Source organism: the organism of the source record quoted next, assembly GCF_019968985.1.
Source record: "MAG: Porospora cf. gigantea B chromosome Unknown PgB_NODE_155_length_32535_cov_119.95, whole genome shotgun sequence".
Taxonomy (NCBI): Eukaryota; Apicomplexa; class Conoidasida; order Eugregarinorida; family Porosporidae; genus Porospora; species Porospora cf. gigantea B.
The window spans coordinates 1-14,722 of NW_027178703.1; the positions used below are offsets into that span (position 1 = coordinate 1).

General features: G+C 56.2%; 7 protein-coding genes across 12 annotated transcripts; 2 read left to right on the forward strand and 5 right to left on the reverse strand.

The window, feature by feature from the left end:
- Nucleotides 1-475: 475 nt before the first annotated feature.
- Nucleotides 476-760, reverse strand: KVP17_001115 (uncharacterized protein; the record flags this gene model as incomplete). Its single annotated transcript, XM_068516234.1, has 1 exon — nt 476-760. One exon carries the CDS (start codon nt 758-760, stop codon nt 476-478), a length of 285 nt encoding a protein of 94 aa, XP_068378310.1.
- Nucleotides 761-802: 42 nt separating this feature from the next.
- KVP17_001113 (uncharacterized protein) lies at nt 803-7,583 on the reverse strand (the record flags this gene model as incomplete). Of its 3 annotated transcripts, XM_068516231.1 has the most annotated exons (3): nt 803-2,821; nt 2,849-7,483; nt 7,512-7,583. In XM_068516231.1, 3 exons carry the CDS (start codon nt 7,581-7,583, stop codon nt 803-805), a joined length of 6,726 nt encoding a protein of 2,241 aa, XP_068378307.1. The 3 variants fall into 3 exon arrangements, with proteins under 3 accessions (XP_068378307.1, XP_068378308.1, XP_068378306.1); XM_068516232.1 differs by lacking the exons at nt 2,849-7,483; nt 7,512-7,583; XM_068516230.1 differs by lacking the exons at nt 803-2,821; nt 7,512-7,583 and having other exon boundaries at nt 2,822-7,453.
- A 43-nt stretch (nt 7,584-7,626) lies between these two features.
- KVP17_001106 (uncharacterized protein) lies at nt 7,627-9,207 on the forward strand (the record flags this gene model as incomplete). Its single annotated transcript, XM_068516219.1, has 1 exon — nt 7,627-9,207. One exon carries the CDS (start codon nt 7,627-7,629, stop codon nt 9,205-9,207), a length of 1,581 nt encoding a protein of 526 aa, XP_068378295.1.
- Nucleotides 9,208-9,333: 126 nt separating this feature from the next.
- Nucleotides 9,334-11,490, reverse strand: KVP17_001097 (uncharacterized protein; the record flags this gene model as incomplete). 2 transcript variants are annotated; one of them, XM_068516202.1, is made up of 1 exon in its annotated part: nt 9,334-11,490. In XM_068516202.1, one exon carries the CDS (start codon nt 11,488-11,490, stop codon nt 9,334-9,336), a length of 2,157 nt encoding a protein of 718 aa, XP_068378280.1. The 2 variants fall into 2 exon arrangements, with proteins under 2 accessions (XP_068378280.1, XP_068378281.1); XM_068516203.1 differs by having other exon boundaries at nt 9,334-11,472.
- A 29-nt stretch (nt 11,491-11,519) lies between these two features.
- KVP17_001114 (uncharacterized protein) lies at nt 11,520-12,077 on the forward strand (the record flags this gene model as incomplete). The annotated part of the gene is made up of 1 exon (XM_068516233.1): nt 11,520-12,077. One exon carries the CDS (start codon nt 11,520-11,522, stop codon nt 12,075-12,077), a length of 558 nt encoding a protein of 185 aa, XP_068378309.1.
- A 31-nt stretch (nt 12,078-12,108) lies between these two features.
- KVP17_001101 (uncharacterized protein) lies at nt 12,109-13,727 on the reverse strand (the record flags this gene model as incomplete). Of its 3 annotated transcripts, XM_068516208.1 has the most annotated exons (3): nt 12,109-12,851; nt 12,880-13,022; nt 13,051-13,727. In XM_068516208.1, the coding sequence occupies 3 exons, from the start codon at nt 13,725-13,727 to the stop codon at nt 12,109-12,111; spliced, it is 1,563 nt and encodes a 520-aa protein (XP_068378286.1). The 3 variants fall into 3 exon arrangements, with proteins under 3 accessions (XP_068378286.1, XP_068378287.1, XP_068378285.1); XM_068516209.1 differs by lacking the exon at nt 13,051-13,727 and having other exon boundaries at nt 12,109-12,948; XM_068516207.1 differs by lacking the exons at nt 12,109-12,851; nt 12,880-13,022 and having other exon boundaries at nt 13,038-13,727.
- Nucleotides 13,728-13,922: 195 nt separating this feature from the next.
- On the reverse strand, nt 13,923-14,690 carry KVP17_001100 (uncharacterized protein; the record flags this gene model as incomplete). Its single annotated transcript, XM_068516206.1, has 1 exon — nt 13,923-14,690. One exon carries the CDS (start codon nt 14,688-14,690, stop codon nt 13,923-13,925), a length of 768 nt encoding a protein of 255 aa, XP_068378284.1.
- Nucleotides 14,691-14,722: the final 32 nt, after the last annotated feature.

Below are 14,722 nucleotides of genomic sequence, written 5' to 3' on the forward strand. Positions count from 1 at the left end.
TCAAAAGGCAAAGGAGCAGGCGCTACCAGCTGGGTCAGTCTCTCAAGCGGTTGAGTCTTCTTATGAATGCAAAACAACCTTAACTTCCATGCCACAGCTGGAATATTAGTCAACGTCTTTTGGAAACGACTACCAGCACATGAAGATTTTCGGTCGGCCGCGATCGGCTAAACGGCAAGGCCAAACCTAACGAGTTAAAAAACAGAGATCGTCCTGCGGAAAGAATCAGCTGCATTGAAAACGCGCCTCCGGTTGGTTCGAATGCGTCTCAAGAGGAAAGCCTGTGCCGTTTGATCAAGAATTCAAAAGGAAAAGGAGCAGGCGCCACCAGCTGGGTCAGTCTCTCAAGAAACGGTTGAGCAGATTCTTGTGAATGTGTAGATCAAGCTTAACTTCCGTACCACCACTGGAATCACTTTCGCTAAGACAACGTCATTGTAAACGACTCTACCAAGTACGTAAGCCAGTCCCGACATCACTTGCTGTTACGATCCATCTTGGAGAACTCCCAGTCAGTGTTATCTAGAGGGCACTTGGGTCGTGTCTTCAGCCATTTCGATATGCAGTGATAGTGGAACGCATGATTGCATGCACCCCAAGCCACGGTGCAATTCTCCTGCTTTGGTCCGGATTGGCACTCGATACACAGATCCATGATGTGATTACGACATATGGCACAGTTGTCAACGTCGATGTCCCAGGACCAGAGGGCAACAGCACTCCACTTTTTCACCTCGAACCGTGGCTTCGCCTGTGCCATCACGATTTTGTTGAATTCGACCGAACCCCATACAACATCACATTACGTCTTGTGAGCGATGATAATCTGCGCCACGACGAAGGCTACCATGCCCAACAGCATGAGCAGAACGACCAGACCCATCACGGTGCAAATCAACATACAGGTCTGACGACCCAACACGATCATTAGGTATCCAATCGGGTCGGAGAAGAGCATCCCTGGCGCTACGCGACCAGTAGGAGCTGGCAGCGGCTCGGGGTCCGAGCGTCCAGCACCCACTGGGCTGGCTGAGGCAACGGCTTGCGGTACAAAGTCTAGGGTGGCGTGGAGCCTGGCCGGGTTCATGGTATAGCGCACGGGTCGCTTCTTCATCATGGCGCCTTTCTCTCCAGCAAAGCAGTTGCATAGCGTGGGGGGGTCGCCGTCATTCTCGCTGTCGGAGTCTACTGCAGCACAGAAAGGGCGACAGCCAGCGCGGGTGCAGTTGCGGGGACAGTTGCACAGCTCAAACGGTAGGCAACAACAGTGGCGCAGCGCCGACTCGAACACGGCGTCACCAAGAGGGACGTTGAACTCCACGAAGAAGTCGTAAGGCTGCAGTGGCGCCGAGCTGTCCTTTAAACGTAGGAAGTGGAAGAGCGCTATCGGATCCAAGCAGCGTTTTTCGGATTTGTACACCTCTTGGACGCTCTGACCTGGGTCCGAGTCGAATAGCTTGAACTCGATCTCGAGCGCCTCCACCGGCAGCACCACGGGAACGAGCACACGCCAGTTGAAGTGTGCTTCAGCGCCTGCGTAATCGTGGATGTCGGTCTTATCCGTGTGGCTGGTCGTGACTCCATTGCGGGTGATGGAGACCACAGTCTCCACGTAGAGGTCATTGGTATTCGTCGCATCCATGAAGACTGTGATGTTCTTCACATTCCATACGGTCAGTCGGATCTCGAACGCTGTACTTTTAGTTAGCGGAGCAAAGGGACTCACAGTCAAGTCAGCCGGTGTTGTGCTCATAGTTCTTGCCGGAGTGAGCTCCACTGCCAGTCGCACCGTCCCAGTTGTTGGTCCCTCCGTCTCGTTGAACGGGTCTTCTACCTTGATGAGGTTATGGACCTCCACAGGCGAGAGGGCTGGAGGCGGAAGAAAACGGAACTGGCACTGGTCGTTCTCAAGCAGAATGGGCGGACTCAAAATGCTTGCGTCAGGTTCGGCATTCAACAAAGCAAACCACCGATCTTCTAAATCCAGCACAAGAGAGCCAATCGAAGAATCCCCAGTCACCGCGTCCCCCTGGTCCATGACCTGCAAAAGAAGTCGCCCATCCCCTGGAAAGCTGACCACGAACGTGAAAACCTCACAGAAGTCGGGGTCCAGGCTGTTGTCATGCACAATCGGAGATACCTGCTCCTGCCCGCCTACGCTTAACTTGAGGTACGGGTCGCTCTTGCCGAATATGTCGACGTTGGTGAGGCGTCTACCTGTGAGAACGTAAACGTGCACCTGCACCAACTCCTTGATCAGACCTCGGCGGGGCACAGTTTCCAGTATCTCTGGGAGATCCTCGGACATCTCAGCCGCCTCCTCCACGACGCTTACGTGGCACTTGCTTTGGCAGACCACGTGTTCGTCCTCCCCAGTGACCATCGCTGTAGTCGCGTTGAAAGGGCAGAGGAACTTTAGCGGACCGGTTTCTGTTCGCATCATCCTCTGCTGACCGAAGAACAGCAGACGCACTACCAGCTCCCCCGCTCCCAAGCTTAGCGGTTCGTCCCACCCCAGCTCGCCCTGCATGTCCACAGTACCCCTCGGTCGCAGCAGGGGGGTGTCCATGTTGAAGCCGCCGGGAACGTGGTAGTAGCGGCGCATCTCCAGGTTGTGGACTGTGTTTTTCAGACGTTCCAGCTCGTCGCGAACGCGCGTACGCGCCTTCTTGCCCTTGGCATGACCGAGTTGTCGCTCAAGCTTCACAAACCACTGCCGAGTCATGATGTCCTCGAACGCCTGGAGAGTCAGCGTGTGAGTTGCCACGATGTACAACCCTCGTACAGCCGGAAACCGTAGATCAAAGGAAGGGGCAACCATCTATATTTCCACTACCCCAGTACTCACTGAGTAATATTTTCGATCCTTCAGCCCTCGCAGAACGAAAATCGTGTCTCCGGCGTGTTTGACATTGGTCTCGCGCCGCCAAACCACCTCCGCGTCTACCGCGCTGACCACATTAACCATGGAAGCCGTTCGATGACCTTCAAAGTCGAGCAGATTATACCTGGCCAGCAGACAGGAGCCGTCCTCCGCCAGAGTGCGACACACATGACCGACGGGGCGGATCCAGCTGCGCAACGCTCGCTCTAAGCTCCCTTCTCTCATGCTACTCTCGTTGCGGGTCTTCTCGTGGAACAGAGCCTTCCAGAAGGATGGGAACTCCTCGGAGGTGGGCCCGGAGTCCGACGAGTCCACTCCAAGCTCCGGGTCGGGGAATACCCATCCAACTCGACTGGGATCGCCCAGCACACAGTCGGAGGGGTTGACCAGAACAGCTTCTTGGTCTGCGTCCTCGACGCCTTGTATATAGAAGGCGTCCTGGTCGCGGATCATGCGCCCACAGAAGCAGTCCTCGTCGTACAGTACGAACCCAGGTCTGTCCGTGAACATGTCCACCCAAGTGACCTGCGCTGAGTTAGTCGTAATGGGCACTCGGTAGCTGATATCATCCAGACCAGTCAGGTCGGCTGGGGCCGTTCCGATAGCAGGTACACGATTGAGATCGAGAGATCTGAGTCCGCGTTGGGCTTGTGACACAGGGTCCAGGTCCTCGTCACTTATCCAGTTTTTGGATATGTGAAGGCTTGATCGGGCAATCTCCTGGTTGTCGGATAGGACAAGCGATACTTCTGGAAGAATTAGCGCCGGCCGAGAGAGTTCTGGCGTTTGGAGATATGGCAACACGGGGGTTGAGAACACTGGAGACCGCACCACCATACCAACAGGCGTGTCCAGCTGCATTCCTGCCATGTACGGCAATGAGTGCATAGCATCCAGCAATGCCTGCTCGATCACCACTGCTCCCTCAGAGCGCTCCGCGAGGCGAATGACATTGGGTGCTGGCAACTCCTCCCGTGGTAACGAGAATGCCACTCGTCCAGCCGTCTCCTTCCAGAATGAGGACACAGTCAGAGTGAGTGAGTCTGCTTCAGCCGAGAGACCTCGCAACCCCAGCACGGTCAAGTCGAAGGACAAATTCATCGTGCGGGTTTTCATAAGGTCGGGTCGGGACACCATGCTGATCACAGGCCACTTTAGCATCTGGTTGGCCTGGTGCCAAATGCAACCGGATCCTCTTACGAGCTCGGCGAAGTCAGCACACTCAAACGAGAAGCCGCAGCAGGCCAGGACGCGTGGTGCAGGTGAGTAGCTCGGCGGAGGCCGCTGCGTGGTAGAGTTTAGATGGTACCATATTGGCTCATGGGCGTCATTGGGACTGCAATTGGTAGGGTTTCGGTGTTCAAGGAATGGCACGTCCCAGTCAACAGCGGTACCAATCAGTTCTCGTTGGCAGAAACCACTCTTGCCTGGAGGGTCCAAATCGTAAAGGCGAATCACACAAGGTGGGTAGTCGCCCTTCTTGAGAGTAATGGGAACTACGGCCCGTTGGAGAAATGATGGGAATCGGGACGGCCTGAGCAGCTCGTCAAGGTCTGTGAAGTCGTCCGGAGGCCCTGTATTCATCGAGCTGATGACCCTGTCCTCGATCAAGACCTCCCAGAATGCATTGACGCCCGACGTCTCATCGAGCGACGGTAAATTGACGGCCTGCAACACGTCAGTATGGAAGTACGCGTTCCCACAGAGCTGGGCATCGCCTTCTTGGAAAACCACCGGAGGGACCTCCCCCTCGCGGTCCCAGAAGCAGAACATCCCTGGCGATCCGACCCGCAGATGTGTCGTGTCCATTGAACAGGACTTACGTGTGGTGATGGGCTCTGGTACATAGGCCTCCACCTTCTTGGTGTCCAGGCGTTTCTTCAAGTCCTTGAGGGAGGTAGAGCGGGCTTTCATTGAACTTTCGGTCTCACCTGCGGCTGATAGCTGCGGAAAGAGCGCCTTGATGGCCTCCAGGTCTAACTGTCGATGATGAACCTCCTGGTAAACCATGTTGAAGAGATGTTCCGTCTCCGCAACAGGAATGATCCTAGCACTAAGTCTCAAAGATCCGCCGAAGCTACTGGGGTACCTCGACTCCGGCACGGGAACGACGCTCTCGTCCCATGTGAGCTCAATCCATTCCCATTTTCTCTCGGGGAGAATGAGTGTGGTGATCTCTGCAGCCGGAACTGATCGTTGGCGCTCGCTATACTTACGGCTCTTCGCAAGTGCTTCCGCTGGGGGCCATGTAGGGCCAGTGGACTTTTCGACGTGCCCCGAGGGGTAGGTCAGCCGAATGCGGCCGTACAACTGAGGAGGACTGTCTTCTTCCCCTTCGGCTACCAAGTAGACGTAGGCGTGGTCGACATCTGGGAGTACATTGAGGACTCCAGACACTCTCGACACCCACGCAGCGCTGCGGCCCAGCCTGACGTCCAAGGCTGCCTCGGAGGGGCCAGCAGCCAGATCCACATTGGCGGATGCGTAGGGGCCAGAGTCCTGGTTCGAGACTACCTTTCGTTTCCGACGACTGTGTTCACACGCGGGCCATTGATATCCGTGGAACCGAATGACTCCATGTTCGTCAACAAAGCCGGGGAACTCAAGAATGTCCGCGTTCTGGGCGGTTATGTCGCTTAGTTTCCGGGCTGCCCTCAATGAACCAAAGGATGAGCTGGTATGTGCCTTCTGGGGGTCTAGAGGAGCCCCGTCATCATGGGAGACGTCGAGGGCGCACCCTGCGACCTGCACCAGCAAGCTCACGTTGCGCTCGCGGTAGCATGAAGCCAGATAGAGGCCACGGTCCACTCCGATTTCCAAGCGCATTCGGGTGCCGATAACGTCAGGGTAGGGTGGCCAGCCGCTTGGCTTGTTACGGCTCCGGCTCCACGCTGTGCAAATGGAGCCCCTGTAGGTCGAGCCCTTGAGTACGCCTTTTATCATGGACTCAGTGATATCCAGGCGACTACCGTCCGAGCTACCGCCGAACATATGGTGCCACTGCAGGGTGTCGTAGGTCATCGTGGACACTCGAGCCTGACCGATCAGTGACGCACCCATGCTGGCGAAGCCAGGAATTGGGCAATCTGAGTCGAGAACGGACACCACGATTTTCTGCCTGCGTCGGAGGGTTGGGACTTCTACGGCCAGGGCTTCGAAGTCCACTTCACGCTGGGTGTTGTCCTGCACTTTCGTCTCGCTGGTGGATCTGCGGTTCGCTGGTAGGTGGTCTACCTTCACGCTGACGTAGGGGTCACAGTAGCTATGGAGGTGGCTCTGGTTCCACGAGGTGTCCATCTTAGGGAGGAAGTCAGCGTAGCACCGCAACCAGACGGTTTCGACTTGCTCCTCCCTGGCCTGCCTGCCTGCTGGGGTGAGAGAAGTCACGTTCGGTGGAGGATACACGTCAAGATTGACAATGTAGAGGGGTGGGTCCTTAACAGGCTTGACAGTCACGTAGACGAGCATCTCGCCTGTAGTCGCTGTGTTGGAGACGAGCTGCGCCCTGGCGGCCCAGCAGGCTTTTGTGTCTTCGCAGGTCTCCTGCATCTGGTCGAGGCCCGCTGAGAAATGCCCCTCCACTACCAGAGGTTGCGTGTTTTGCTTTGTTTTGTGCTTCGTCTTCGGCAGCACAGCCGATCCACTGGGTTCCTTGAGGGTTGGCGGGAGACCCTCGCGAACGACGTCAAGCTTAGCAACGTCAGGCACCAGGGTGTCGTCCAAGAGCGCCGAGCCCAGGCTGGACATGGTGGTGGTCTCTGCAGGGGGCTCGAATTGCAGACGCCGTGCCTGCTGCAGCTCGGCGGGCGTAGCTTTCTGCGTGAGCCATTCCAGCTGCAGCCTGGAGTGCACCATGTCTTCAGGGGTCGACTGATGCAGCGTGAAGTTCGACGTCCAACCTTTGCGTTTTGGGCCGTACTGGACGACGGTGCTCGTGGGCTTCCCAAACGCCGACACCCGAGGGGGCAGCTCGTTCAGAGAGACTCGTACGTAGGACAGCCGGTCTTCAACGTCCACAGAGTGGTGGGACTCCAAGATGCCCACGCATACGGCGAGGTCGACCGGCTCACTAGGTCGACCTCCCGCTTTCGTGGCCGTCTCTAGGAGGTCTGGCTGATCATCCAAATTGTCGACAACAGTCCACAGGATACGCAAGCGGGATGGTGGCGGCCGCGAGAACCAGCCAGAGGGCACCTTGTCAAGGTCAAGCACTTCGCTGTTGATCTTGGTCGTCGCCTCTGGAATCTCCAGCCGGGTTTGTCCAAGGAAGTCGCCTTTTCGGCCAAAGTCCGCATCCCAGACCTGCAGAAGGAGCGATCTCGACCCAACGGGTCTCAGTTCGAACTCAAATGTGTAGTCCCAGGTCGGATTCAGCGTTTTGTCAACCACGGGGGAACTGAATACCTCAGAGCCCCAATGTAGTTCCACATACGGATCTGACGTTCCGGTGATATCTCCAGCCGCCAGGTCAGTTGCCGATAGAAGGCACAGTCGCAGGAACAGGTGCTTGCCTCTGTCTTCCCCTACGTATTGCTCTGCCTCTGTGATCTCAATTGACGATCCGCACATCCAATCCCTTGGTTGGACAGAACCGTCGAGCTGTGTTGAGACGTCAGCGGCTTCTCACGCAATCTACCAGCAGGCCGGTTCGAGGTACGATTCCCATGCTCTGAAGCATGGCCAGGCGGTTGGCATCCATGTGTGCCTTGTGTGCGAAATACAGCTGACGTGGTTTTTAAATCATGCGAGTTCGGAGGTGGTATGGATTGGAGAGGTGGCTCGTAGCGACATACGTGCAGCCTATCGTGAAGGGTGGCGCCTTTATGGCCGAGGCCCAAGTACACTCAAGCTCGTCTGCGACTCCCGACCTTCCTCCGCCAACTCGACGACAAGCACTGATCCAGGCCGAGTTGGACAAGAAGTTGCGCAGACTGGCTGAGGAGCCTGGCCCCGAGAAACTCGCAACGGACAAGCTGCATCGCAGGTCGGAGATCGCGGAGAGATTGGTGGGAAGTCACACTCCACTGGCCGACGGTAGAACAATGAAGGCGGACGCCCACGGAGTCGTCACCGAAATCGTATCCATGGGCGCCAACGCGCAGCCCGACGCGCTAGAGTGGTTCCTGATGCCTGAGGAGTCTATGGTTCTGGCTGTTACCCTGCATGTGGATTTACGCGAGCCGGACTCCCGACTTGTGTGTGCACTTTACGAGATGGTGAACGCTACAGGGCTGCCTTCGGGAACACTAACACTCGTGATCCACCTGCCGCGGGGGCTGCCCGTCGAGATGAGTGTCGGTCCAGCCACGTGTGGGGGCCACGATTTCGACTGGATCACAGGAGACAGTCGACGGCCTTTCATCCTGGGCCTAACGGCACTGCTCCGCGAGCGAACCCGTGGCCCGGCCTCGAGGCGACGCCTGCACATGTTTCCTCTCGAGGCGTGTGTGTGGCACACCTTATGGGAAGCTGGCGGAGCACGCCGCCTCGACGCAAGCGTTGGGGAGCGGTTGAAGTGGACCCAACGAGCGTCCAAGGCCCAGGTGAGAGGATTGCTACAGAAGGTTGTGGAGAAGCATGTGATTGGCATCCAGTTAACAGTGTTCACTTGCAGGCCTGTAGACCTGCAAAATCTGGAGTCGCTACAGCGCAGCCTAGCAATCAACTTTAGAGTCTCGGAACCGCAGTTCAACGTTCCCGAGACGCCATCCGTGCGAGGCGTCGGAATAATGCACACAGGCGACTGGGCCACGGGAATGGAGCCTGCTGAGAGCGCGGCTGCGGACCGTTCAGTCTACTCAGAGACCGTAGCCTTCTACTTCGATAAGCACTTCATGAGTGCCCGATCCGCGGTACTGCTACGCGCCTTGTTTTTGTTGCTCTCTGCTAGAGACGCACTCGCACCCTACGGAGACAAGTGGTTACGGCGACGAACTCAGTTGACTGAGGTAAGCCAGTACGTTGTGCTTCTGGTGGGAAGCGCCTCCGAGCATTCAACCCTGTCTACCGCCGTAGAGGACGCCTGGTCTCAGCTTCTGGCGGCGGTTTCGGATGCGGAAGGCATAAACACAGCTATGGAGTGCTTGGGCTACATCTACCAGACGGAGGACGCGAATTTTCTACGCTTCCTAACGTCTCCAGACAGGACTCACGAATCACACCGGCTTGACGAAGAGAAGGCAGAACTAGCGCGACTGAAAAAGGGAGACTACAACGGAGAGTTGATAAAATTCGCTCGCGACATGATTACGGACACTGAACCAGATTTGCTCGCTGTAAGACGACTGTTGCACAGACGTATACCCTGTCGTGACGTCTTCTAGTCCTCCTTTGCTCGTCCTGGGCTATGCTGGACAGAGGATAGCACCGCCAGCAGCACTGTCGACGCGAACGTCAGAAGCGTCGTTAATGCTCCGGTTACGATTCTGAATGAGTCTTCCTCCGCGTGCTCACTCTTTTCGGCCAGTAAACCATGCGCTCGCGCCTAGCAAACCGCCTACCAGCAACAGAATCACCGTGAAGGGGGAGGACACAACAAGCATCATCTCGTTCCAGCCAAGAATGACCATCATCACCATAGCCCATACAGGCGGGACATTGGACTGGTTGTTGGCGGCGTTGATCATCTGGGCATCGCGGCAGATACGTTTCGTCTCTCGGTTGGCACGCTCGAGCATCTCCACGCGACGATCCCCCGTGATCAACGCCACGTTGAAGGAGGCTTCCTGGATGAACGCGGCGTCCGCAGAGAGGGCCTCCAGACCGGAACGAACGTCGAGTGGCTGCGCGAACAGCTCAATAACCTGATCAATCTGGGCCTTGGCCTCGAGGAACCAGCCACGGATGTCGGAGCTGCGGACGGATCTCCATTCTCGTGGAACTCCGTCTTGGTCGTTGTTGAACAGCTCCGTGAACCTTTGTAGGAGCAAAGACATGAAACGGCTTTCAGACGCCAGATCCTCCAACAGAGACTTCTCGTATCGAGCGATTTTCTCGACGAAGACGTCGCGATTCAAACCCAATACTCCACTTACAGGCTCAAATTCAGGCCACAACTCCATGACTGACCCGACCAACACGTCATTCAAGCCCTCTACCAGCTTGGCGGGGCTTACGCTGCACCCGCTGAGCAGGGCATCGAGACTTCGGCCGATACGGCGGTTGCACGTCAACCGGAGGTAGTCCAACAGAGCCTGCCGAAGCCTCTCCTTGGCCTTGAAGGCCTTAAGATCCAGCGCCTCGCACAGCGCGTCCCTAGCAGATTCTGTGGAGAGATCGAAGCTCCCGGGGCCTGAAGCATCCTTCGGCGCTTGAGGCAGCGGGAAGGAGAAGGTCGACGTGAGGGAGTCAAATTGACTGAGAAAGTGGACACGCCATTTCTTAATGAGAGCCTCCATCTGAACATGTGCGTCCATCAGAGAACCTGCTTGCATGGTTAGGTTGTCAATGCCAAGTGCCTCGAGGGCGTCATTCGCTTCAGAAAGAAGGTCTTTACGTAGGCTACCAAGAGCTCTTTCGGTTTTCTTCTGCAGCTCAGACTGCAGTCGTTCGATCAACTGCAGCCTCTTCTGCTCGAATACCTTGACGTCGTACCTGGACGCCGACTCATCGAATGCATTTAGAGCCAGATTTACAACCCGTGGTGTGAGGATTGAGAGGCTACCGATGCTCTCCTCCGTATCAGCAACCATAAGAGGAGTGACTTCATCCAAAGCAGCCCTCATGATTTCATCACAGCGGAAAGCCGCGAGCATAGCTTTCTGCGAAGGAATATCGAGTTCAGCGGATTTAAGAATGGTCTGCCAAATATTATGGGTGTAGAACAGGAATCCATCTGCCGGCACCTGCCTAGAGTATTCCTTAGGTCTCCACTCATCGATCCACCTGGATCTAATGGCATCCACTCCCGTATCCCAGGACTCTGGGCACGTGATCTTGCTGGGGAGCCCCACCACTTGAAAGTCAAAAAACTGAGACGCCTTGGCGTTCTTGAACTTGTCAGGCTTGCTGATCTTCTCCCAAATATCAGTCACGTCGTCGTTTAGCATGATTCGCAGGGTCTCAATATCAGTTTGGGCAGGGGAGTGGTCCCTGATGACGAATAGCATCGTGGTCCGGGGTGCATCTTGAGACTGCAGAAACAGCTCCAGATTCACCTCGAAAACCGTCTTCAGGAGGCCGTAGTTGGAGGCTGTGTAGCGTCCGAGGTCATTGTACCACATGTTCACGATCACCACATCCGCCAGAGCCAGACAGAACAATGACGCGCGATGCTCGAAAGTCAGCCGATTCTCCCCTCGCTCCTTGGAGTCTGTCCCCTCCACGTCAACTACGAGTGTAGATGTGCCCGACCCCTTCAAGCCAGCGTCGGCACTCACCCAGAGCCCCTTCGTAGTCTGATGCCTCCCGCGACTGGAGTCCATAATCTCGAACTCCGTCCCGAACAGCGCGTTAAGCAGCGTGGACTTTCCAGAAGATTGGCAGCCGAGCACCGTTACGACGCTGAAGTCGAAGCCTCTATGCGAAAGCTGGGACTCGGCCCACCACGCGTCGAACTGCGGGCTGACTGCCCCATCGAAGGTGATCATCTCCACGGTGCGTGACATCTGAATTTAGAATTGGCCTTTTCTGGTGAATGTATAGGGCTCTGCTGCTAAGCGACACGTTGGTGCCTAGTCGGCATGCCGGCGTCCCTCAAATATTCAGCGACATCTGGAGAACCTCCAAACTCACACACATCATTGCTGCTGGGAATTTAGGATCTTCCTACGTGTACCGAAGCCTGTGCAACCTGGTTGGCGCAGATCACGTCCATGTCGTCAAAGGGAATGAAGACCCCACTGTCTTTCTGGCGGACGGGGCGAAAGTAAAGCCGCCAGATTGGGCGGCGGCGAGTTTGGGCTGCCTGAAGCTAGCGCTCGTTCACAGCGGACCTCAGTCAGCAGATGACACAAGACGTACCGTTCAACGGTCCCTTGGGAAGTGCGACGTGATCGTAATGGGAGGAGGAGATATCCCTTGTGCAGAAGAGGTGGCCGGCACCTACATACTGCGCCCAGGCAATGCAGCAGGAGAGGCGCCCACGTTCATGATCCTCACCTGGTCAGACAAGACGCAGGCAGTGCTTTACCTCTACAGCCTCACAGATGGCCGAGTAGACGTGGAACAGACGGAGCTCACTTGTACTGTCTAGTGAGTATGACATCTTACAACAAAAGTGACAATCAGCGCCTGCGGGCACTCTGGGCTCGTTGTAGAACAGCCTTAGCTTCCCCAACCTTCAGAGAAATGCTCTGTTCCGACTGCATGATGTTCATGAGCTCGGGCTTCGACATCTCAAGCATCATCCCCGTGATCTTCCCTGCGAACTGCGGATCGTATCTCTGCACAACGGGATACAGCCTCTCGCCAATCAGCTGCTTGTGGCTTGCCGCTGGCGCGTCGTTAAGCTCTTGGTTAAGCTCGGCCATATCCACTCCTGAGTCATACTGATTCGGTGGGTAAAAAGGCCCTCCCTGGGGGTATGGTAGCTCTCCGTAAGACTGGAACGCTGGGTACTGGGCCCACACAGGGTTGCGGTAGTAGACTGGGGGCACCCCGTAAGGTACCCGCTGCACCCGCTTCTTATTCTCGGCGTAGTTGACGAAGATGGCCTTTCCCTTGAATACCTTGGAGTTGAACTCGGCGATAGCTCGCGTGGCCTCTTCATGAGACGAAAGGCTAACAAATCCGAATCCTTTTGAGTTTCCCGTGGGCTCCCGTACGACACGTGCACTGACCACGGTTCCACACGACGAGAACAGCTCTCTGAGACTGAAGTCGTCCACGTCATGGGCTAGGTTCTTCACGTAGAGGTTCCCGTCCGACCTAGGGGGCTTCTGAGGGTAGTCCACGGCGCGTGTCTTGCACATGGCGGCCCGCTCGACGCGACTTAGGTACCGAGCAACTTTGAGTTCCATGCAGTCGTCTGCGTAATGCAGACCCAGAGATCTAACCTCCAGCGTCGGTCTTGTCCAGCGTGGAGTCAGTGCCACCAGAGGCTCTTTTCTCGTGAAGCACTCCATTAGTAGTGACTCGAGCTCCGTTCAGATTTTCCACCGCCGCCTTGGCCTCCGCGTGTTTATTGAAGTTGACAAACCTGGGTATTCGCACCTCACGCGCCCCACCCGTAGGGACGCCCCACGACGTCTTGCTTCACCACCGAATCCGCAATCACTCCATACACGCTGAAGACTTCGCGCAAAACCTCAACCGTCCACTGCTTGGGGAAATTGTACACGTACAGGTTCGTGAAACTGCGTTCCTTGACCGACCGTCTGTCCGATGCGCAGACAAACTCGCAGACCGCCACGTCCAGAGCTCCGATTCGGACGCCGTTCATGCGCTTCAGAGCGACCTGTGCAACAGACTCCTCTGCAAAGTGCACGAAACCGTATCCCAGCGACCTCTCCTCGCCATCGGTGGCCACCTTACAAGAAAGGATACGCCCGAACATCGAAAATGTCTCGTGGAGCGCCTTGCTGTCGATGGTGCGGTCGAGATTTTTCACGAACAGGTTGTTGCTATTCGTTCTCCGCGTGCAAGGATCTCGCTGGCACCACATGATTCTCATATTTCGACCTCTCAAGGGCTTGAAGTTCAAAGCGACCAGGGCCTGCTCAGCATCCTGCACAGTGTGGTAGTTCACGTAAGCATAACCCAAAGACCTCCGTGATTGCGCATCTCGACATACGCGGATACTAGCAACGGAAGCTATCGTGTTGAAGACCTCGTAAAGTTGTGCTTCGCTGACCTCGAGATCCAAGTCTCCGACGTACAGAGAAGCGCAAGGGAAGATAGCCATTAAAAAGAAATGAATAAGTTTCCAGTTCAATTTAGCATCACGCAGATGCTTTGGTGTGCACGTGAAGCGTCAAGTGCCGCTCGTGTGAATGCCAATCGCGTGAACGTGCGTTGAGAACGACGGCAAAATTTCGCCGGCAGTTAGATCCGCCGGCGCACACACACACACACGCTGCGTCGAGTTCCTTCAGTGCCGCTACAAGGAACCCTTAGAATCAACTCTTTTGGCAGGCTTGAACAGGCCGTCATACTTGCTCAGGCTTGCCAGTCGGTTAGCAACACGCCTGGGGTTTGGTGGGTTGTCGTAGGCGTGGGCTGGAGGAAGCTTGGTGTAGCCCGGTTCAGGCAGTTCTCCGCGAAAGTCAGCGGTCAAGCCTTTCATGACTAACGTGTCAGGCTGTGGAGGCTGCGAAGGCAGTGAGTCACTCTCACTGGGGAGATGACCATACTTGTGAAGAGGCGGCAAATCGTCTGAGTCCGAAGGCAGTTGCATGATGGTGCTGCGACGATCGCTCCGCTCGGAAGCCCTGCGACTGCTGCGACTGGAAGGGGAGGGTCCTTGGGACGCCGAGAGGTTCGTCGCGGGATCCGAGTCGGAGGGGAGTCTCAGTCTTGCGTAGGCAAGGTGTGATGCGGTGGACGCATACCCGCTGGAGGACAGAATTCGCTGAACGCCAAGAGATTTCTCAGTCGGGCGAGAAACGAAAATGTCGGGCTCGTCAGCGGAGGAGGAGTGGGAATCCAGCTTGAACACACCTGGAGGCTTCTCATCAAACGGGAGGACGCTTGTTGAATAGGATGATTCTTGGGTGCTATGGAAGGTGGGCAAGATGTTAGTCGCTGACTCATCTAAGGGTGTGCTGCTTTTGAAGGAAGCGACCAGCTGGCTGAAATCGGCGTTAGGAGGTTCTATCCGTTTACTGAGAGGGCTCTTGGTTGTAGGGCTGGTCGTGCCGCTTCCCATTGGTTGTCTCCGTCCTGATGACAGGTCTAGTC